Genomic DNA, 25,144 nt, shown 5'->3' on the forward strand with positions numbered 1-25,144 from the left:
CTTTGCTGCTAAGTCTTTCATGCTGTATTCACACTGAATTTCCTTGTAGATATTGATTGGTAGAGCAGTTGGAGTGTTCTTTCCTGCTAGACTATTGATTGAATTCAATTTTCTGGATGAATATTCATCACTAGGTTAGATGAGTTGCCTGTCTATTCTACTACGTTAATTAGTGGTGGCTGGAATGGGCTGAGTATGTACATCCTGTCTTAAGCTGTTACTTCTTAAAGTGAAGATTTCCTGTGTATAAGCTGATCGCTGTTTATATTTCTCACTAGCTGGCATTCTTCTCCTCTTGGTAATGGCCCTACCTTTGATATCGGCAAATTCCTGGGAAGGTCACAGTTAGAGGAAAGTGTAAAGAACATGTTCCCAAGACTCTTCTTCTCCACATAAGCAGTGTGAGGTATCTGCCAAACCCAGTGGTTGAAACTTCTGATTGGAGGATCCATGACCAGTGATAATGTAGGTAACATTCAATCCAGGTGCAAAACAGGGGGAAAAGGTTTCTTAAGTCTTAGCTATTAATCTGAGGAATGAATCTGTAGGTTACTCTCCCAAGTGTGGAGGCATCCCTCTGTTCTGCCATTCTCTATGGAAATTTTGCAGATTTGTTTCTTTTCTTCTTTTATGTTGTTTGCCAGATTTATTTTCACATTCAATATTGTAGCTTGTATCTGCTTCCTCAGATTATACACTAACCCTCTGTATATTACTTGCAGATCAAGTGGAAGATTACCTACTATTACTTGCAAGGAACAGGTGGATGTGGTCCTGCATGCTTGAGTTACGGCCAACAATATTATCCTCTGCAAGAACTAATTTCCTTCTGATCATGATTCTGTCTGCTTTATGGTACCAAAAACCTGCCCCAAAAATCACCACAGGCAGGAATATACTTTTATAAAAAGATGTCAAGTCTCAGCAAGTAACTCTCCTTATCATACCAACGAACTTCTGTACTTGACTTTTTTAATGTATAACATGTGTTGTACATTAGCTTTTGATAAACAATAATGCCAAGATACTTCCATTGCTTTGAATGAAAAATTGGTTTGTTTTCTATCTTGACATTTGGGTTTGCTATCACTCAGCTATCATTCCTTTTCATTAATATAGCTTTTATTTTAGTAGATGAGATTTTTAACTTATGTATTGTGGTCCACTGTAATAATTGGTTTAAGGCTGAATTTGCTTTGTTTGCAGTTGTCGGCAAGAGTCCACGTCCACCAGAACCACATCTTTATCAAATCCGACAATTTGGTTAAGATCAAGCTCCTTCAATGGAAACTCATCCATGACCACAATCCAAAAGAAGAGGCCTAGCACAGAACCTGTGGACATCCCCTCTGTAATTCTTTACTGTAGCTATTGTATTTAGTTCTCACTGACTGTAACTATTAAACAAAGTGGTGATGAATATTGAATATAGTGAGGATTCTTGTGTTGCAGCCTTTGCTGGACCACCCATCTCAACAGATTTGGACTGCCAACAAGAAAATTACAGCACAGTGCACTTAATTAAGCAAGAAAAGTTGAATGAATTAGTTTGTGATTTCAACTTATCCAAAAAAGCAACTGAAATTCCTTGATTCCAGGTTACAACAGTGGAAGTTACTTGAAGCAAGAACCATAATTACAGTACATCAAAAATATCACAAAAAAGTGTTTTCAAAATATTTTCTTAGAGAAAACAGTATGTGTTTCTATAAAAACACTGATGGTCTTCTGAACAAACTGGGCATTGAACACAATCCCATTGAATGCCATATATTTATTGATGCCTCAAAATTAAGTTTAAAAGCAGTATTTCTGCACAATGTAAATGCATTCCCAACAGTTCCTCTACTTCATGGTGTTGGTTTGAAAGAAATGTATGAGAGTATGTCCAAGATCCAGAGTGCAATAAAAATACGACTACTTTGCTTGGAATGTCTGTGGTGATCTTAAAGTAACTGGATTACTCAATCATCTACAGGGATGTTTCACAAATTACTGTTTTCTATGTATTCCAAATTTAACAGGTGCAAAATTGAAAGAGAGAATTTTCATTAGGCTGCAAATAAAGAAACTCACCAAAGATTATGTATTTGAAACAAAGCTAAAGGATATTGACATAGCAGCTTGCCATTTGTTTAAAACAGCTGTGCAAGAATTTCTTGGAAGAAGGAAAGAAGATAATTATAAATCTTTGTGTCAACTTTTTTGTAATGTTATAAAGATATGGGTTGTGGAATGTTTTCGAAAATTATTTTTCTTCATTTCCATCTTGGTTTTCCCCCTCAAAATTTTGGATATGTAAGCAGGGGGGGGGGGTGCTTTAATCAGGCCAAATCCAATATGGAAAAACATCTATAAGGTTGCTGGGATACTACCATGATGATAGATTACTGGTTTCTTAAGAGAGAAAGCAAAATGAACTATAAGAAAAACTCTCTATGACTCAAATATTTCTAACAAATATATATCTGTAGTACATTAAACTAGTTTAAAATGAATAAGACTCATTTTTAAGATAGCATATGTATTACTGTATGATAACTGAAATTGGTTGTAAAATTTTCACATATATATATATATATATATATATATATATATATCTTTCAATGGAAACATGTTAGAGACATAATTTTAGTTTTTTTTTTGGAATCAGCAGATCAATTTCCTTTAGAATCTGCAACTTTCGCTCTAAAGGTACATTTTTTATTTTTATTTTAATTTTTTTTCATACAATATCATACATACAAAAGATGCAGAAAAAAAAAAAAAAAAAAAAAAAGAAAAGATAGCTTCTGTGATGTCATAAATCTTTATTTGTCGTACCAAATTTAAATATAGGTTTACATTGGTAAGTGACAAATTCCCTTCACGGCAGAAAATGCCAGGGGATTACCATAAAATGTGAATAAAAGAATGTCTAAAATATACAAGAAAGGGCAACAAATATACAATAAATATACATGAAAAGATGACATATAAATTGCATTACTCTTCACTACATTTCTGTCTAGAGTCCTGGCAATTGTAATACAAAAGTTCATCTTGACATCGCATCCACTGATCAACTTGTGAGAGATATACATTGTTCAATTGCATACACACAGTTCTTGACAGAAATTCACACAACTGCTAGGCAACAGTAGCCTCAGCGAACCACACTGCGGTTTGTTTTCTATATTTCAGATCTTCTGTGAGCCTTAGTAGGTCAATTCCTATACGTGTTAGGCACTGAATTGATTCTAACGCACTAGCGGGTATAAACCTGTCGGCCATCTTCAGTCTGTTGGTCTTCATTCTCAAGCATTTTGTACCTCTTAATGCAGATGGCGGGATGTGCCACTCACAAAGCTGCCAGAAGCATGGTGATGATATCGTGCCAGTCATCATTTTGATTGTGGTTATTAATCGTTTCCAGGCAATGATGTCTGGTAAACGCTGCAGTTTAAGCTGTTCAGAGAGCTGCGTGGTCCTTAACTGTTGAGGGAGATGGTGCTTATGGTTTGCCCACTTCAGCAGCCAGAATTCACTCGCATATATTCTCCTAATGTCGGTAGGGGGGCTGATGCCCACAATTCTGCGCCATACAAAATGGCCGAATACACTGTGGTTCTTAAATATCGTGCGGTTGTTGCAGTCTGTTTCACATGCAAGAGGTGCTGTTTTGTTGCCCAATGTAAGTAGTTCATTTTCTTTATAATCAGGTCAATATGAGACTTGAACGTAAGTTTCGTATCAAATGTTACTCCCAGATCTCTATGCGTCTCAACAACCGGGATAGGTTTGCCATTAAGTTTCGGGTGTACCAGCGTAGGCAATTTTTTGAGCGAGTACACCATAATTACAGTCTTCTGCGGATTTAGGGCCAAGCCAAATTTGTCTAAGTACACGAATAAGTTCAGAAGCTTATAATTAATCTGTTCACACAATTCACTATTGGATATGGACGGTTGGATGGGTGTTAGGATCTTAATATCGTCTGCATAAGTGCATACATCATCCCTACCCTTGCAGAACGGGATCATCATGGCGGTAAAGAGGAGTCCGGATAAAACTCCACCCTGTGGAACTCCTGCATGGAGTTGGCTGAATGTCTACATTCAGATCAAGAATGTAATTCTCAGAGATGAGATATCACTGTTATCACATACTAGAATTCATCAAGAGTATAGACCAGTTGATCGAAGCATGCTTTTTAGTAGATCGCACATAAAAAGTTAATTTTTATATTAGCATTACCAGAGGCTAATTCAGCATCAGCCAAATAAAAAAAAAAATCCCATTTAACCCATCCATTTACTCTAAAAGTTTGTCCAGTTCTTCCTTGAATTTATTTAAGCTATAAACTTCCACAATAACGTATAGACACATGGAAGTTTGTTCAAGCAATTACCCACTGGCCCAAGGTGAATTTTTGCACATCTATTCTGCAACTGTCTTTCCTCAATTTGAATTTATGCTCCCTCAAGGTTGATAATCTAAACAAGCAAAAGAATTTCATCAGAATTCAACGTGCTTAACCTATTCAAGGCCTTATGCACCTCAATCAGATCACCTCGCAGGTGCCTAGTCTCCAGCTGCTGCAATTTGCAGAACTTAAGCCTTTCTTGGTAAAAGAACCCCTTCGCTCCCCTCACCAATCTTGTTGCCCTTCTCTGTACTAGCTGGAATAACACTACATCCTTCGTAAAATGAGGCCTCCAGACCTGTACGCAGTACTCAAGGTGTGGCCTGACCATTGCCTTATACAAAGGGACAATTGCCTCCTTTTCCCTACTAGCAAAATTCCTGTATATCATTGACAATACCCCATGACCTGCTCTGGCTGCCTATCTGCATTGCTAACAAATTTCATATCTGACTGCACAATTACTCCCATGTCTTTTTCATTCTCTACCAACCTGGGTGTAGTACCACATAGTTGATACGTTTCTCTGGGGTTACTGCTACCCACATGCAGTAATTTGCATTTGTCAATGTTAAACTTCAGTTTCCACTTCTCAGCCCATATGTCCAACTTTTCTAGATCCTGGTGCAGTAGCATACTCTCATTACTATCATTAACAAACCTGCCAACCTTCGTATTGTCTGCAAACTTGGACATTAAGCCTGATATATCTTCATCAATATCATTGATAAATATACAAAACAACGATGGGCCCAACGCTAAACCCTGGGGGAATCCACTAATAACATTAGTCCTCAAAGAGCAGTGTCCATTGATTACCACTCTCAGTCTTCTTCCACTCAACCATCCTTTTATCCATTGTAGCAACTGTAGCTTAATGCCATACTGCTCCAATTTGTACAGTAGTCTTCCATGTGCAACAGTATCAAAAGCTTTCCTGAAATCTAAGTATATGATATCAAAATTATTTTTTGCATCCACTTATGCAGTCGTCTGGGTGGTGGTATCTGCTGAGAATAAGTAACATTAGTCTTCTCCATTGGTGAAGTGTTACTTATGCAAGGTAGCACAATACCACGAAAACTCATTGTGAAGTATTCACAATATGAGATACCAATAAATGGTGACAATTATATACTTCGGCAGGTCACTACAAACAAAACATGATGCAATGTCACTAACCCATTCACTAGTGAATCTTACGCAAATATGCTTTATGCAAAATAATCACTATATACTAATGTTTGTTGGCTTTGTTATTGTTTGTTATTTGGTTTTTAGGAGCATTAGCAGCTAAGGCCATATTGCTCCGGGGATATGCAGTGGTCATTCCCTGACCTTTCTGCATCCTCTGTATTTGGTGCTCACGGGCTTGAACCCCGGTCTAATCACGAAGCGTGTGCTATGCACTGCTGCTGCTGCTCCTGCCCACCTGGCTATGGAAGCGGCAAATGTTTATTGGCTCAGTAGATGTAATTTTTTGAGGAGATTTTTATCCACAAATAAATAAAAAAGAGTGGTGCTTTGGGAGATCAAAATTGAAAGTAGGAGTGTGCTATAGGCCTAATGACTCTGATGAGTATAATAAGAAACTGTACAGGGAAACAGAGTGGGCTAGTAAATCAGAGAGTCTTATAATGGGGGATTTTAATTTCCCAGATATTGACTGGAATTTGGGGGCTGGTCACTCACACACTAGCAAGGCTTTTGTGGATTTATTGGATGATTGTTTTCTACATCAGCATGTTCGGGAGGCAACTAGAGGGAGTAATACTCTTGATTTGATTATCAGTAGTGATTCTTCATGATTAAGAATCTGCAGGTAAATGAAACCACTAGGTGGCAGTGATCACAGTGTGCTGAAGTGGGATTTACTCAAAGAGGTAACTACCATTAGGGGTAAAGGGAAGGGTTATTGCTTTCGTAAAGGCGACTACGATGGACTGAGACAGTATTTAAATTCTATACAGTGGGACGAACTGATGATGTTACCAACAGCAAATTCAAAATGGGAAGCATTCAAAGAACTTATCTTGGAAACTACTAGGCTTTACATACCAACTAAGAAATATTGTTCAAGGTTTAGGCCTAAGTGGATGTCAGATGAACTAATGAGACATATTGCAGAGAAGAAAAATGCACGGGATACATACAAATTAACACGTGACACAGACGCCTATGATAGATACAAGTTGATCTGTAACCAAGTTACAAAGGAGGTTAGGTAGGCGAAGGCAGATTACGAGAAATCTTTGGCAAGGGATGCAAAGAAAAACAGCAAAGAGTTCTTTACTTATGTAAACTCTAGAAGGAAGGGGATGAATCAGATTGGTCCACTTGATATCGATGGGTCAACTGTTGATGATCCTGCTCAGGTAGCTAACAAACTGAATGAATATTTTACATCGACATTCACACATGAGGAGTTATTCAGCGAGAGGAATGCCAGAGGTGTATTCAACTCTGGCAGTAAGGTAGAGAATCTTGTAATAACTGAGAGTAAAGTGGAGGAGAAATTGTTGAAGATAAATACAAGAAAGGCACCTGGGGTGGATGGGATCTATCCAGTCATATTAAAGGAGGCAGCAAAGGAAGCAAGCAAACCCTTAGCCATAATTAAGAGAGCTTCCTTGGACTCAGGGGAAGTACCCATGGACTGGAGATGTGCAAATGTGACCCCAATTCACCAAGGAGGATCAAAGGCTGACACAAGTAATTATAGACCTGTTAGTTTAACTTCTGTTACTGGAAAATTAATGGAGGCACTGGTTAAAGAAGCACTGCAGGATCATCTAGACAAGACTTCAGTTATAGCTCAGACACAGCATGGTTTTGTTAAGGGCAAGTCTTGCCTGACCAATTTGATTGGATACTATGATGCAGTCACAAAAGAACTGGATGCAGGGAATAACTTTGATATTATATACTTGGATCTTAGAAAGGCTTCTGATACTGTTGCACATGGAAGACTGCTGCACAAATTGGAGCAGTTTGGGCATTGGAAGCAAATTGCTGCTATGGATAAAGGGTTGGTTGAGGGGGAGAAGACAGAAAGTGGTAATCAATGGACACTGCTCATCGTGAACTAATGTTATTAGTGGAGTCCCTCAGGGTTCAGTGTTGGGTCCATTGTTGTTTTCTGTATTTATTAATGATATAGATGATGGTATATCAAGCTTAATGTCCAAGTTTGCAGACGATACGAAGGTTGGCAGGGTTGTCAAGGACATTACTGACACTATGCTACTGCAACAGGATCTGGAAAGGTTGAGCAGATGGGCTGAGAGGTAGCAGATGAGGTTTAACATTGACAAATGTAAAATACTACATATGGGAAACAGCAACCCCAGAGCAACGTATCAACTCTGTGGTACTACACTGACAGTGGTAGAGAATGAAAGGGACCTGGGGGGTGGTTGTGCAGGCAGATATGAAGTTTTCTGAGCAGTGCAGACGGGCTGCAAGAGTAGCTCATGGTGTATTGTCGATGATATACAGGAATTTTTCTAGCAGGGATAAGGAGGTGATTATTCCCTTGTATAAGGCAATGGTCAGACCACACCTAGAGTACTGTATACAGGTCTGGAGGCCTCATTTCAAGAAGGATGTAGAGATGCTGGAACGAGTACAGAGAAGGGCAACAAGATTAGTGAATGGAACAAAGGGGTGCTCTTACAAAGAAAGGCTTAAGTTTTGCAAATTACAGTGTCTGGAGACTAGGCACCAGCGAGGTGATCTGATAGAGGTGTATAAAGCCTTGAATGGTTTGAGCATGCTCAATGCTGATGGGATTCTTCCTCTTGCTCAGAATAATCACCTGAGAGGGCATAAATTCAAATTAAGAAAAGACAGATGTAGGATAGATGTGAGGAAATTTGCCTTTAGCCAGCGGGTGGTTGGTTGGTGGAATAGACTTTCATCCCTTGTTGTGGAAGTTGATATCATAAATAAGTTTAAGGCTCAGCTGGACAGGTATTTCGAACAAACAGAGGGGTGAAGTGGAAGTGGTTATTTTTTATTTATTTATTTATTTTTATATTTATTTTTATTTTATTATTTATTTGTATTTATTTATTTTTATTTATTATTTTTTTTTTTTGGCTGATGCTGCATAAGCTTGCTTTCTTGCATCAAATGCCTCTACTAATGCTAATGCTAATTAATCTATGTTTCTTAGTGAACTTTACTGCAAAACAGTGTCTTAAATCTTGAGTTGCAAGCTAAAAATAAAAATTTAGTAGAGATGATAAATTTGATAAGAACTTTTCACTTAACATTAAAATCAAATTTAGAAGATCATGAATACAGACATTTCTCAAGTATGCTAAAGTTTTTTTAGAAGAATCCCGAAATGGCTAATTATAATCCAAAGAAATTTACTGCTGAAACTGAAAGGACTGAATGTGAAAATTCATGATTTAAAGATTTTAATAAAATTGAATGTATTGTTTTTTTTAAATCCATTTAAAAATAATTTCAATGTAACAGATTTTTCAACTCAAATTTCATAATTTATTTTATTTTATGTAAATCAGGCAGAACTTGATGTGGAAATAATTAAAATACAAAATGATTTATATTTGAAATCTAAAGAAGAAAACATTTCGGAAATACACAGAGAAAAAAATGCCCAAATTTTTTCACATTAATATTGCTAAACATAAGTGTATGTTTTTATATTTTCTATAATTTTATTTTGTAAATAAATTTTATAATCTGATTTGGTATTTGAATATTTTAATTATTTATAAAAAAAAAAAAAAAAATCCTGCATATGAGTATGATCATGAAGTTTCTTAATTTAAAACAGTAACTTGTGCATCAGTAAAGGTTGAACACCCATGGTATAGATGATTGTAGTTTGTGCATTATTAACCTACAGTACTGATTTTAAATTCTGAGAGGCTTCTTGTGATGACTATGTCCACTTCAGGAATGTAATACTCAGAGATAAGATATCACATTCTAGAATTTGTTTTCAAGGTAGGGGTGACATACTGCCTCCATCCACAGCACAAGGGACCGCCTGGATCCAAACGTCCAAAACTAATATCATTTAGTATATTACTTGTGCATATTTTAACTCTTACATATTTTAACAAAATACAAAGTTGTCCAAAAAGTATCCAGACTGCTTTGAATATAGTGACAATAAGCATACTTACAGGATCAACAACTTAATAACCTTTGAAATATTGTCTTTCTAACATCACTTAGAAACTACTACCAATGATTTTCCCACTCTTGTGGAAGCACTTCTGGAAAGTTGATTTCAAAATTGTCAAAAGTTGAGCCATCATATTACTTTTTATTATTTGTACATAATCAAACTGACATCCTTTCGTTTTTCGGTTTTTTTTCGTTGTCTTTTTTTTTTGGGGTAGTTGTTGGCGCATCGGCTTCTGTGGCCATAATGCACCTCCCAAGGTTTTTGCAGTACTTTGATCCAAGCCCGAGGTGGGATTCAAACCCGCGACCTTTGGGTTGCCAGGCAGGCACTTTACCCACCCAGCTAGCCCGGTCGGCTTTTTTAGTCTAGGAACCAAAAGTCGAATGGAATCATATTTGGTGAAAATGAGGGTTTCTGAATTTGAGTGATTCAATGATTGCCTGAAAAAAACTCTGTGCAAGTAGCAAAGAATGTGATGATGAGTACTGTGGTGAAGCAAAGAAGTCCAGTTTTCCAGTCTTTTTCTTCAAACCACATCAGGAAGGCAATTAGATTTCAATGTAAAATTCTTTAGTAACTGTTTGTCTCTTATAGTGGAGATAAATCTCCACTATAACAACAAAAAGCATTGGCTGAAGGGCTACTATGGCCAATGCAGTGCATTTGATAACATTAGACGCACGGAAATTTGCCTTTAGCCAGCGGGTAGTTGGTTGGTGGAACAGACTTCCATCCCTTGTCGTGGAAGTTGATAGCCTAAATAAGTTTAAGGCTCAGCTAGACAGGTATTTTGAATGAACAGAGGGGTGAAGTGGAAGTGGTTTTTTTTTTTTTTTTTTTTTGGCTGATGCTGCATAAGCTTGCTTTCTTGCATCAAATGCCTCTACTAATGCTAATTAAGACTGAATTTGCACTATTTTCTATATATTGAGCAAATTTTAAATAATAATTATACCCTCTTGATGCAACAAAGCAAGCAAGCTTATACAGCATCGGCCAAAAAATTTCTCTAATCCTTCCTTAAATTTATTCAAATTACCCACTTTCACAACACCAGATGGAACTATGTTCCAAGAATTAGTTATTCTCTGAAACAACAATCCATCTGGTGTTGCAGAAGCGAGTAGAAAGGTAATGGAAGGACAAATAAGATGTTCTTTTTATCACAAGTAAAACTTGTCTTGTCATCTTAGAGTGGGGGAAAAAAGTTTTATGTATGAATAGCAGCTTGGCATTATCAGCTCTATAATGTTGATAGATATTCAGCAACTTAACTGGCATCATATGAACTACATAACACACTCAGCAGTGAAAGTGTTCAAGTTACAGTAGGGTTTATAACTTCTGGGCTTGCTGGACTATAATTGATGTTATAAGGTATTATCTTGGTACATAAATGAGCAGTTTGTTTGCAACTACTACCAACATTTGTGTAGGCACTAATTGATGTAAGCTTAATTTTTGCTAATAAAATGCAGAAAAAACTGTCTTAGTTCTAAGTAACTACAGAAAGTCTGTGACTAATAAGCAAAATCTTCAACACAGACACCATGATGAAATAAAGACAGTACTGACATCTGGCAGAAAACTGACTTGCATTTCATGATGTTACTAAAACCTGTATTAGTACAATATTTTGCACATTTCCATATGAATAAATAATAAATAACTTAAAAACCAACTGATAAATAAACAAACCACATATTTTTAGGATACTGTTCTTCCCTTGGCGGCAAGGGGAGCACACATCTTCAAACTTTAATAAATTAAATATAAAATAACTTACCATTGACCACAATAGTTAATAAACAATCAAAAAGTGGCTGTAATCTCTGATGACCAGTTGTAATAATTTTATGAAAGACCTAAAAAAAAAAAAATGAAGTGACATATTAACAATCAGCTTTACCAATTTTTAGCAAGTTTTTCTTGTTCACAGATCATAAATTAAAGGAGAACAAACTAATATAACTTTCATAAAATGCTGTGTGAAAGGCATTATGTGGGATGAATACCCAAAATTTATTAAAAATTAGACACTTGACTCCACATTATTTCTGCTATTTTAAATGGTTTATTGAGGTCCCTGAAGCTGAAATTAGACAGAAACGTAAACCTATTTCCTACTAAAAAAGCACACCTTGCACATTAATAATACTGCATCCTTGCTGTCATCTTGGATGCAAGACAAAATGAGATCTGAAATGTCAATTAGAATGTCAAATTATTTAGCAATATGGGCATACCGCGTAGTAGGAAATGGATCTGTTTTTTTCTAATTTCTACTTTTTGCATAAATAATATGAATAAAATGTCTATTTCTTACTAAATTTTGAATAAAACTTCCATTTATAAAATCTATAAGGTCTGCCAAAAGATATGTTGGAATTTCATGCTGTTAAAAATTTTCTAAATATTAATGAAAAACAATCCGCCACCCCACCAGAGTGAAGTTCAGTGTCCAAAATTCAAGAACAAATATGTACAGAGTTAATACATTGTATATAAAAATGAATAACATTTCTAAGCTGATTAATAACAATTTTCCTCCATCATATCTCTACCACCACTTCAGCAAATCCCTCAATATTATCAAATATAGAAATCTAACTGCCACCATATAAATAATATAATCAACTACATATGAAGTTATTTCCCCATTAACTACCAGATCTGTATACAATACACTTGGTCTCTGTGGTGTCTTACAACTTAGTAAACTTCTACCCACCAATTGGCCAATACAGTGTATTAACTCTGTATATATTTGTATATATTTTAATAATTTAATTCTTTATTCTATTATTTTATTTTATTTATATTTTCTTACCCACACGACTGACCTTAAATACACGAGGAACACACTCCCAGACTAGTTCCTGTAGTTAGGATCCTTCAATCAGGATCCCAACTACAGGAACGAGATTTGCAACTCCAAACTACCTGAGCCCATCTGTTTATCTCTACTTCATTTATCTTTCTGCTTTCCTTTGTCCCTACATCTCATTTCTCGTGAGCCATTAGTTTTATGAACGCAACATCAAGATGCTACCTCCTTCTTTTACCCAACCTATTCTTCACCTTAACAAAGTTTTAGCTGCTGTTCACTGCTACTTTGAAAGCTATGATAATTCTTAACTATCCTGGGCAGTGTGTTAATCATGTATTTAGTTGCGCTCACCATCACTCACTCACTCACTCACTCACTCACACACACACACACACACACACACACACACACACACACACACACACACACACACACACACACACACACACCATACAAATTCTATATAAACTTATGCATCCATCCAGTATTACATTTTTCAACTATATTCTCAATTCCACCCCCCATCTACTGCTGCCATTTTCTAACACTAGGGAATGCTAGTGCACCATACATAAATATACACATGGATGATGCCATCTTAACCATTTTCAGTCCTACATGGTAACGGTTAAATTCTTTACTTGTTCATTCCTACATTCTATTTAACCTTACCCCATTTTTGTATCATTACTTCAATTTTTCTGTTCCTTTCTTGCCTCTGTAAGGCCATTCATGATCTATATGCTCTACATATAATTATTGGCATACCTTATTCGGCCCAATTTTTCTGATAAATTCAAACTCATTTCACAGCAAGTGTTCATGAGATACAGACCATGTCAGAAACAGAGGCCTACATATTGCCCTCCTCATAATTTCGGTGGATGACCTCTGACGAAGACACTGAAATTGTGAATAATATGGCAATGTGTTATTTTATTTTATTCACTTTATTCTATTTTACATCATTCTTATTCTTTTCTTCTTGTCCTTTATAGCTGTGTTACCTCATATCTTTTCAACTTCTTGTGTGTATCGTAAATTCAATAGTAACAGCTTTCTCCTTTACACTTTCAATTTTTAACTATATATTATATAATTAATAATAATAGTAGGTTGCAGTGATAAAACATAAAGGTCTAAAAAAAATAACGAAAAAAAAAATAATAAAATAAATAATAATATATAATAATGGATTATGGATCTGGGACACTGCTAGTAATAGCAGAAATGCCCAGCAACCATAATGAAATATAGGCAAATAGATTAGATAAGTGTATGGGTAGGAGTCTGACCTGACAGGTGTAGCTACAATGGAAAAAATTAAAAGTACGTGAAAAATAAAAGCAGATTACCTAAAAAATTATATAAATACAATTAAATGAAAATATACAAATGGCATTTAATGCTGTAGGTCCTAAGATTTTAACTATGTCATCAAGAGCTGGTAGCCAAAACCAAAGGAAACACAGCAATAAGCAAGGCCTCTGTTTCTGTTATGATGTGTATGTGGCAGACAGAAAAAGTGAGTAAACGTATACATCATATCCGACCCGACAGAGACCAAAAAGAATAACAAATAAAGAACAAAACCAAAATAATACTAAAATAAATAACAAGTAAAATGCAAAATTAAGCTAAAATTAAAACCAACTGATTCCAGTTAAAAAAAAAGAAATGAATAAAAAAACAGCCCTACCTGATTTTTAACAAAGAGAGTGAAATATCAGGACATTTCATTTCATTTTCATTTGAGTGAGCTTCCATCTCAGTTGCCACCCGGATTTTCATCCATATGCAACCAATTCTCATTCAATATATTAGTCTAAACTTAAATAAAACCAATATATTAAGACCAAAATGGTCAACTCAAAATCAACAAAGTTACATCATTCGACCATTCAGCCTTGTAGTGGGGATGGGCAATCACATCACACACCACAAGTTGCCGTCCCCACCACGAGGAGGTAGGTCTCTACTACCACTCTACTACTACCATAAAAAGGAACTAAAAAACTCATAATTCTCAAACATACAATGTAAATTTACTTCAGTGAGAGCGAGCGTCCCAAAGTCCAACCTCACTCTCAAGTCCTCATATAAAGGACAGTACAGCAAGATGTAAAGGCCAGTCTCCATCTCCTCACACTCACAGAACTCCGTAAGGGACAACTCCAAACGAAACAACCTTGACTTCAGGCCATGCCCCGTAAGGACAGCAGCAGCTGCAAACCCGAACTGGAGCCAGGAACATAGCTCCCTACTCACAATATGGATCGAGGGCATGAAGGTATACAAACGACGACCTTTCTCAGAGTTTGTCCATTGGAACTGCCATATGGTACTCAACTCATCATTGATTCGCCCCCGTTCCGCTGTTATACAAGGGCCAACAGCCGACTGCCCCACCGGGCACGACCGGATGCCAAAAATCACTCTGGTAATCCCCCGCTTAAGGGCATAACATAACGCAAACTGTGCCACTACCAACTCTGCAGGCATCTTCCCTGCAAGGACACACAAAGCATCTGTGGACACAGTTCTGCAAGCCCGGGTTATGTCTAAGAGAGCAAACCTCTGTGCCGAAGACAAGATTCTACGTACATGAGAGTGTTCTACATACCCTCCCCAAGCCCCAGCAGCGTAAGTCAAAATCGGGGTAAAGATGTCATAAAGTAGGTGGAGGGCACACCCCTTTATACCTCATTCAACACGCGTAACTCGCCGGAGCTTGGCATATAATCGTTTCACCTCGTCTCTAACATAGGCAGCATGTGCTACCATAGAAAGCCGCTCTCCCAGGACAACACCCAGGTATCTAGTCTTCTTAACCACTCTAAGCGAGAGATCACCAGAACGACACAAAGGAGGGCGAGTCCCACTGAGGCGTCCCCTCAGGAGAACTGCAAGAGATTTCTCTGCAGAGACCTCCAGCTTATGCTGAGTTGACCAATTCATTAACTGGCACAGAGAAGCAGCTGTACGCTCCTCAAGCATCTGGTGGGATTCCCCACATACCAGAATAACTAAATCATCAGCATAAGCTATGCTGGTTGTGCCGTCCACACCTTGCATCTGGAGGAACCCATCAAGGACCCAATTCCAGAGAGTCGGCCCCAGAACTGAACCCTGTGGGCATCCTCTGTAAACTCTTCTCTCACACTTCATGAAAGGAGTACAAATGAGCACATATCTCTCTCGGAGATAGTCCTCAAGAAGACGGTATAAATTTCCCGGACAGAGGGACGGACGCTCTAGCTCTGCGCAGGACACTGCCCCACCACAGAGCATCAAACGCCCCCCCCCCAAAGTCCATGAACAAGCCCAGGACATATACCAGACTGTTCATTAACACTGCTTATCAAGTTATAAATGGCATCCTCCGCAGAGGAGCCTGCCTTAAAACCATACTGATTGTTGGCCACCAGCCCCTGAGCAGCATAATGAACCATCAGCCGCCCAAGGACCAGCCGCTCCAACAACTTTCCAATAACTGACAACAAAGCTATTGGGTGATATGAACGAGGCTCGTCCATGGGCTTCTCAGGACTCTTGAGAATAACCCTCAAGTTAGCCATCTTCCATACTGCAGGAAATACTCCCTCACGAAGACATGTGTTGAAAAGGTCCAGATACACATCAGGACTCACCTGACATGCTCTTCTCACCACAGCAGTTTCAATATTGTCCAGTCCCGGAGCACGACCTTCTCTGGTCTGCTGTAAAGCTAACTCGAGCTAACTCGAAATATCAGGACATTTCCATTTCCATTTGAGTGAGCTTCCATCTCGGTTGCCACCCGGATTTCCATCCATATGCAACCAATTCTCATTTAGTATATCAGTCTTAAACCTTAGTTGTAAAAAAACCAATATATAAAGACCAACTGGTCAACTCAAAATCAATAAATCAAAACTAATCGACCATTCAGCCTTGTGGTGGGGATGGGCAATCACACCACACACCACAAGTTACCGTCCCCACCACGAGGAGGTAGGTCACTACTACCACCCGGGCATCGCCCGGCAGCGACTATAAGCCATTTTAACAAAACTTAAAAAAGAACAAAAGAATTCGTAATTTTCAAAAATATACATCAAATTTGCTTCTGTGAGAGCCAGTGTCCCAAAGTCCAACCTCGCTCTTAAATCCTCATATAGAGGACAATATAGCAAAATGTGAAGGCCAGTCTCAGTTTCTCCACACTCACAAAACTCCGTAAGGGTCAACCCCAAAAGAAACAGCCTTGACCTCAGGCCATGCCCCGTAACGACAGCAGCAGCCGCAAACCCAAATTGGAGCCAGGAACATCGTTCCCTACTCACAACATGGACCGAGGGCATAAAGGTATACAAATGACGACCTTTCTCAGAGTTTGTCCATTGGAATTGCCATATGGTACTCAACTCATCATTGATTCGCACCCGTTCCGCTCTTATACCAGGGAAACCAGCCAGCCGCCCCACCGGGCACGACTGGACACCAAAAATCACTCTGGTAATCCCCCGCTTAAGGGCATATCGCAGAGCAAACTGCGCCACAACCAACTCCGCAGGCATCTTCCCTGCAAGGATGCACAGAGCATCCGTGGACACAGTTCTACAAGCCCTGGTTATACCTAAGAGAGCAAATCTCTGTGCCGAAGACAAGATTCTACGAACATGAGAATGTTCTATATACCCTCCCCAAGCCCCAGCAGCGTAAGTCAGAATCGGGATAAAGATATTATCATAAAGTAGGTGGAGGGCACCACCCTTTATACCCCATTCAACGCGCGTGACCCGCTGGAGCTTGGCATATAATCGTTTCACCTTATCTCGGACATAGGCAGCATGTGCTACCATAGAAAGTCGCTCTCCCAGGACAACACCCAGGTACCTAGTCTTTTTAACCACTCTAAGCGAGAGATCACCAGAACGACACAAAGGAGGGCGAGTTCCACTGAGGTGTCCCCTCAAGAGAACTGCAACAGATTTTTCAACCGAGACCTCCAGCTTATGCTGAGCAGACCAATCTAACAATTGGCTTAGAGAAGCAGCTACACGCTCCTCAAGCATCCGGCGGGACTCTCCACACACCAAGATAACTAAATCATCAGCATAAGCTATTCTGGTCGTACCTTCCACTGCTTGCATTTGTAGGAATTCATCGAGAACCCAATTCCAGAGAGTCGGCCCCAGAACCGAACCCTGTGGACATCCTCTATGCACTCTTCTCTCACAATTCATGAAAGGAGTACAAATGAGCACATATCTCTCTCGGAGATAGTCCTCAAGAAGACGGTATAAGTTACCCGGACAGAGGGATGCCCTAGCCCTGCGCAGGACACTGCCCCACCACAGAGCATCAAACGCCCCCCCTAAAGTCCATGAACAAGCCCAGGACATATTGACCAGGCAGCTCATTAACACCTTTAATCAAATTATAAATGGCATCCTCAGCAGAGGAGCCAGCCTTAAAACTGTACTGATTGCTGGCCACCAGCCCCCGGCCAGCATAATGAACCATCAGCCGACCAAGAACCAGCCTCTCCAGCAACTTTCCGATAACTGACAAAAGAGCTAATGGGCGATATGAACGAGGCTCATCCACGGGCTTCTCAGGACTCTTGAGAATTACCCTCAAGTTAGCCGTCTTCCATACTGCCGGAAATACTCCTTCACGAAGACATGTGTTGAAAAGGTCTAAATACACATCAGGACTCGCCTGACACGTTTTCCTTACCACAGCGGTATCAATATTGTCCAGTCCCGGAGCACAACCTTCCCTGGTCTGCTGTAAGGCTAACTCGAGCTCAGCGGGAACAAAAGGAGACTCGCTCCCACAAGTAACATAATCTAAATTCTCCTGAACAATCTGACTCTGCAGCAAATTATTAGGAGAATCTTCAACTAAAATTGAATTGATCAAGCAGGAGACGGAGTCAGCCCATCCCAAGGTAACTCTGTCAGACACCACAAACGTGGACATAATCTCACCACCATAGATTTTATCGGTGATAATCTTATAGACAGAAGACCAAGGATCAGCCGAGCCCCTCTCCTGCACATAATTTCTCCAAGAAGCTCGTTTTAACAACATAATCTTGTTCTTATAATCATTCCTTTTAATCTGATACTGCAAACGCAGCTCAGATGATTCCTGAGAGTAATACCTCCTCTCATATTGAAATCTCTTACGCGCATGTTGCAGATCTTTCCGCATACGCGTAAGTTCTGGTGTCCACCAAGGTACCGATCTTTGCGGTCTTCTCTTCTTCCGCAAACACTGCTTACACAGGTCCTGCAATACACAAGTTAATTTCCAGGCTTTCTCTGACGCAGTCAGATCATGCCACATATCTAATTGATCAATTTTGGAATCCCATAGAGCGAGAAACCTGATCCAATTAACACCACGCATAGAGTATCTATCGACATCACTCCAGTGCCTCATAGGCTCCCCTGTTGCAATATCAAATGAAATCACTCTATGATCACTTGTTGTGAGACAATCCCGCACCCTCCAATTTTTAACCATCCTCAAGATGGATCTCGAACAAGCAGTAACATCTATAAAGGACTCCCCCATTACAGAGGAAAAAGTTGGCAGTTGCTCTGAATCATTAATCACCTCCATGTCTGCAGCAGCCAAAAACTCTTCCAGCTCTACACCTCTATCATCAGAGCTCTGGCCACCCCACAGAGTAGATCCAGCATTTGAATCCATACCAACAATTAATTGAACTGATCCAAGCGTACTCAGAACCTGCTCAAGATATCTTATATACACCGCCATTAATTCCGATGGCCTACAATACAAGGACACAAAATACACTCGACCAAATCCCCCAATAATCTCCACACATACACCATATGATATAGTCAGAGTAGACACAACAGTTACAGTCAACCGTGAGTCAACTATTATTATTGCGGCACTGGGAGATCTGGAAGCAGCTACAATTCTGTACCCTGACGGATAACAGACCACCTTATCTCTAAGCACATAAGGCTCTTGAAGCAACACTAGATCAGCTCGTTCCTCCTCTATAACTCGTGTCAACTGCGAGGCCACACTAATCGCTCTCTCACCATTTATCTGAATTATGGAGTAACTATTCTTACTCTCCATAATCTATTCTGCGTTTCAAAATATCTAGAGCCCTAGCATGTTCTGGACATATCTTATCAACAGCAGAATGGTCAGAGGGAAGTTTTCTCCTCCAGCAGTTAACACACTTCGGAAAGTCCTCCCGCTTTTCACAACTCCTAAAAGAGTGCCCCCTCTCAGAACAGTGACCACAGAACGACTCACCTTTACAATGTTTAGCAACATGGCCAAAGGCCATGCACTTATAGCACTGCGTGGGAACAATCAGATCCCTCACCCTATGCACACTCCAATCCACATATATTCTTTCCTGGGCGATCAGAACTCGCCTGATCAAGCCCGAAGTTTCAACAATAAAATTATAGCCAGTTTTACCTCTGGCTTTATTCTTAGTCACAACAGCCGTCTCACTACGAAACTGCTCCTCCTGACATGCTCTTCTCACCACAGCATGCTCTTCTCGCCTGACATGCTCTTCTCGCCACAGCAGTTTCAATATTGTCCAGTCCCGGAGCACGACCTTCTCTGGTCTGCTGTAAAGCTAACTCGAGCTAATTCGAAATATCAGGACATTTCCATTTCCATTTGAGTGAGCTTCCATCTCGGTTGCCACCCGGATTTCCATCCATATGCAACCAATTCTCATTTAGTATATCAGTCTTAAACCTTAGTTGTAAAAAACCAATATATAAAGACCAACTGGTCAACTCAAAATCAATAAATCAAAACTAATCGACCATTCAGCCTTGTGGTGGGGATGGGCAATCACACCACACACCACAAGTTACCGTCCCCACCACGAGGAGGTAGGTCACTACTACCACCCGGGCATCGCCCGGCAGCGACTATAAGCCATTATAGAGGAGCAGAGGAGCCTGCCTTAAAACCATACTGATTGTTGGCCACCAGCCCCTGAGCAGCATAATGAACCATCAGCCGCCCAAGGACCAGCCGCTCCAACAACTTTCCAATAACTGACAACAAAGCTATTGGGTGATATGAACGAGGCTCGTCCATGGGCTTCTCAGGACTCTTGAGAATAACCCTCAAGTTAGCCATCTTCCATACTGCAGGAAATACTCCCTCACGAAGACATGTGTTGAAAAGGTCCAGATACACATCAGGACTCGCCTGACATGCTCTTCTCACCACAGCAGTTTCAATATTGTCCAGTCCCGGAGCACAACCTTCTCTGGTCTGCTGTAAAGCTAACTCGAGCTAACTCGAAATATCAGGACAGGATATGACAACTTACTGTCAAACCGAGGGAAGCGAACATAACAGGGGTGTAACAGAGACCAAAGAAGTAAGCCAATAGTTCCCACAGAATTTATAACAGCTAAAGTAACCCCGAATATAAGGGGGAAGGAGGTGTGAATTGGTAAAAGTGAACCGTGCATGTGTAATGGGGAAGTAGGCAATTAAACAAATAAGGCAAATGGGCCAGCAAAGGGGAGAAAACTAGACTAACAAAGTAGCATTGAAAGACTCTAAACTTTGTCATAGAAGAAAAAAAGAAGTAATGGCAGAAAAATAGCATCTTGAATATTGCTTTCAGCCAGCCTAATCATGCACAAGATATAAGATGTAGTGTATAAGAAAAGCAAAACGTAATTGGAAGAAAGGGTATGTGGTAGTTACACAATCCCAGACTGCCCAAGCACCACTACATTCTCTAAAAAACCCCAAACAGAACAGTATAAGAGCCTACAGTACTCAGTACCATGCATGGGGGTGAAGGTTGGAAAGGCACAAGATACTTGTTGACATTAGAGTTGAATTTTTGCAGATTGCAATTTTCTGGAAATATGTATAAAGGGAGGTTGTTCCAGAAAACAAATGTTGGATGATTTAAGTACATGTTTGGACTAGTTTTGAAGAGGAAATCACAGAAGCCAATTCAGAAGAACAGTGCCCATGGAAGTACGAGGGTTGTTCAATAAAGAATCGCCCTCACCTACTTCCACTATCGCAGAGTCATGATATTTTGTGTGTAGCATCATACTAATCTCTGTACTAAAGGTGTAAAATTTCAGCCCTGTGTCTTAATTTGTTTTTCTCTTACAAAGCTGAACGTGTGACAAAGTAGTATCGTGGACAAAGTTGAAGCCGGAGCTGTAATCCGGTATCTGTTTTTGAAGGGGAAATCTCCTTAAGAAATCCACGAGGAGATGCATGCTGTATATAAGGATGAAGCCCCTAACTTTTGGCATTGTGAAGCACTTGGATAGACAGTTTAGGTGTGGTCGAACATTGGTAGAATCTGAGCCCATTCCAGGTCATCCCCATTCAGCCATTGATGACAGCACGATCAAAAAATTGGAGTCGTTAATCATGGAAGATCGCCAGATATCTGTGCGAGAATTGTCCCAGGAGGTGAAGATTAGTGTGGGCTGTTGAAACAGTCCTTCATGACCAACTCCATTTACGGAAATTGAGTGCAAGATGAATTCCCCGATTTTTGACTGGTTTCCTGAAGGCTGATCAACAACAGAAATCACAAGAGTTGTTAGCCCTGTGCCAAAAAAATGAGGAAGACTTTTTCTCTTGTCTGATCACTCAGGATGAAAGTTGAATACACCATTTCGACCCTGAAAGTAAAAAGCAGTCCATGGAATGGCGACATCATGGTCCCCCCCCCCCCCAAGAAGGCAAGGGTCCAAGTGTCAGCAGGAAAGGTCTTGCTGACAGTGTTTTGGGATGAGAAAATCATAATAATGACTAATTACCTGCCAAAAGGTAGAACAATTATAGGTGCTTATTATGCCAACTTTGCCAACTTATTCGCAAAATTACGGGAGAAAATCAAAACATGTAGGTGTGGCATGCTGTCCAAAGGTGTGAGAATGTTTCAAGAAAATGCCCCAGTTCACGCTTCTGAAATTGCAATAACACAAGCGGCCACTTGTGGATATGAAATACTGCTCCATCCAGCCTACTCACCCGATCTTGCACCATCAGATTTCTTCTTGTTTCCTTCCCTCAAATCATTTCTTCGGGGGACCCACTTCCCTGACAACAAGACACTCATTTCTGCAACAGAGTCATGGTTCAAAGACCAACCTCACCACTTCTACAAAAACGGTATCCATAGCCTCATCCACTGATGGGAAAAAATGTGTAAATCTGCATGGTGGCTGTGTAGAGAAGGACTAAAATCTGTGCAAAGAATCAACAGGCTAGCACCTCTGCAGCTAGGTCAGGGCAATTCTTTACTGAACCACCCTCATATCTATAGAAAAGGCATGTAGCTGAAACAAAATATCTATGAGACAGAGAGTGGAGTAACTTTTATGAGATGGTTCATTGATTAACCTGATTGTCCTCTCTTGAATGAAATCTACAAGCCTGAGTGAGGTTTTGGAGGCACGACCCTAGATGCAGGAACAATATTCCATGGTAGAGTGGATTTCAGATTTGTACAGAGCAAGTTGTTGTTTAGAAGAAAAGTAATACCAAGAGTGAAAAAGAAAACCCAGTTTTTTAGATGCAGAGGAAGCAACATTTGTGATGTGAGCTTATTGCAAAGGGAGATTAGAAGCTAAGATAATTCCTAATAGAGATATGTGATCTTGCCTAGAAATCTGAGTGTCATCGAAGATAAGCATTGGAGCAACAGACTCCGTTTTGCAAAATATAAGACAGGACTAAGTTTTAGAAGGATTGAAATTAAGTAAGTTATCCTTGCCACTTAGAAAGTTGCCTAGAGATTGGCATTTAAGGAATTGATCGTGGATATTTGAAAAGTTTAAGCTGTTTGTGCAGAGCAAGATTTTTTCAAACTGGAAGGTAAAATGCAATGTGCTATCATCAAAATTATGGATAGGATTTCCAGTCAATGGAAGGTCATAATATACAAGAGGAAAAGAGTGGGAGAAAGAACTGAGCTTTCTCCCCATTAGTGGAGAAGACAGATGATGTAGAGCCATCTACCATCATACTCACAGTGCAGTCAGAGAGAAAACTGGATACCCAATTGCAAAATAGACTTTTATGCCAAGCACAATCAAAAAGCCTTAGATATGTCTAAAGCAACTGTTTAAGTTTCACCAAACTTTTCCACCGAATTTGTCCATAAGTGGGTAAGGTAAGTTAATATACAATAAATACTGCCATAATATAAAATAAAAAAAAAGTCAGTGGCCCATGTGTCAATTTTTTCTTTAACATCAGGACAGTTAATGTGTTAATAATAGCATGTAAAAGAATATATAGTGCTTTCAGGTTAGTCAAGATATCAGTGATATCAAGTTAGTCAAGATATCAGTGTTACTAAGAGCCATCCACCATCACTCACACAGTGCAGTCAGAGAGAAAACTGGACACCCAATTACAAAAAGTTGGTAAGACCTTTATGCCAAGAACAATCAAAAAGACCTCTGTGCCATCCGCCCTATTCTTCAGTCACAGAAGTTCATATTGGATGACTAAGTTAACTATGCTGCAGGAAAATAGCAACTAACAACAGAGACCTACAAATTTTAGCTTTTTAAAAGATGTTTTGGTTCTAATAAGTGATTTTTTGCGAATTAGCTATGGAAAATTTTATGAATTGCTTCATCAAGCCCATTTAAATTTCAAAAATCTTTTTTTTCTTTTTTTTTTTTTTATATCACAAAGAATTTTTAAACACTGGCAAGGAAAAACAGGGTAGTTAAGGTATGCAGTGTATTAAATTTCAGGAACATTAGCAAAGAGTAATAATTTATGATTTATAACAAAAAACAAATTTTATGCATGAACCAAGAACATTTCATTTCTGCCATATGGCCTATTCACTTCTCCAATCAACTACAGCAACAAAATTATCTGCTGCCACAGCTATAATATACAGTATACGGGTAGCCTATGTATTAAAAAATAATAATTTCTGGATTTCTATTGGTCTGACTTTAATGAAATTTGGGAAGGTTTAACACTGTATTCTAAAAGAGCAACATATGAAATTTCATTAATATTCATCCCTGGAGAGTTGAATTAAAACATACAAATGGACAACAACAACAACAACAACAAAAAAAAAAAAAAAAAAGAGCATATTTCAATTGATCTCAGCTTGATAAAATTTAGATGGCTCAAGAAATCCATACACTGAGAGTGGAATTATCACATGCATACAGACAAATAAATAATAATTTCCAAATTTCTACTGGTCCAGTTTTATTAAAATTTGGGATGGGCAACAAATCTTTCTTATAGATTCAAATATAAAATTTCACAAAAGTCCATTCACTAGGAGTTGAGTTATTGCATGTTTGTTTGTTTGTTTGTTTGGTTTTTAGGAGCATTAGCAACTAAGGCCATATTGCTCCGGGATATGCGGTGGTCATTCCCTGACCTTTCCGCATCCTCCATATTTGGTGGCGACGGGCTCGAACCCCGGTCTAATCAAGAAGCGTGTGCTATGCACTGCTGCTCCTTCCCACCTGGCTACGGAGGCGCCCGTTATTGCATGTGGATGGACAGAATAGTAAAGACAATAAATAGGCACTTCACACATATATGCTAAATACACTTAAAAACATATCATTCAAATTATATTTTAACACAGCAAACATTCTGTATCATAATACAAAATAACAATAATATATTATAATTATGTATATTGCATCAGGTTCAAGTAAAGAATTCTTACTCATCTGAATGA

General features: G+C 39.1%; 1 protein-coding gene across 1 annotated transcript in view; it reads right to left on the reverse strand.

Annotated features, from left to right (window-relative positions):
• Nucleotides 1-25,144, reverse strand: part of LOC150076370 (protein HID1) — a 318,232-nt gene that overhangs the window by 63,764 nt on the left and 229,324 nt on the right. The window contains exon 12 of the mRNA XM_090387033.1: nt 11,362-11,440. Within this exon, the coding sequence (XP_090243159.1) occupies nt 11,362-11,440 (79 nt within the window). The remainder of the gene's footprint in view (nt 1-11,361; nt 11,441-25,144) is intronic.

The sequence above is a fragment of the Mastigoproctus giganteus genome, chromosome 13, assembly GCF_048544385.1.
Source record: "Mastigoproctus giganteus isolate SK-2022 chromosome 13, ASM4854438v1, whole genome shotgun sequence".
Taxonomy (NCBI): Eukaryota; Metazoa; Arthropoda; class Arachnida; order Uropygi; family Thelyphonidae; genus Mastigoproctus; species Mastigoproctus giganteus.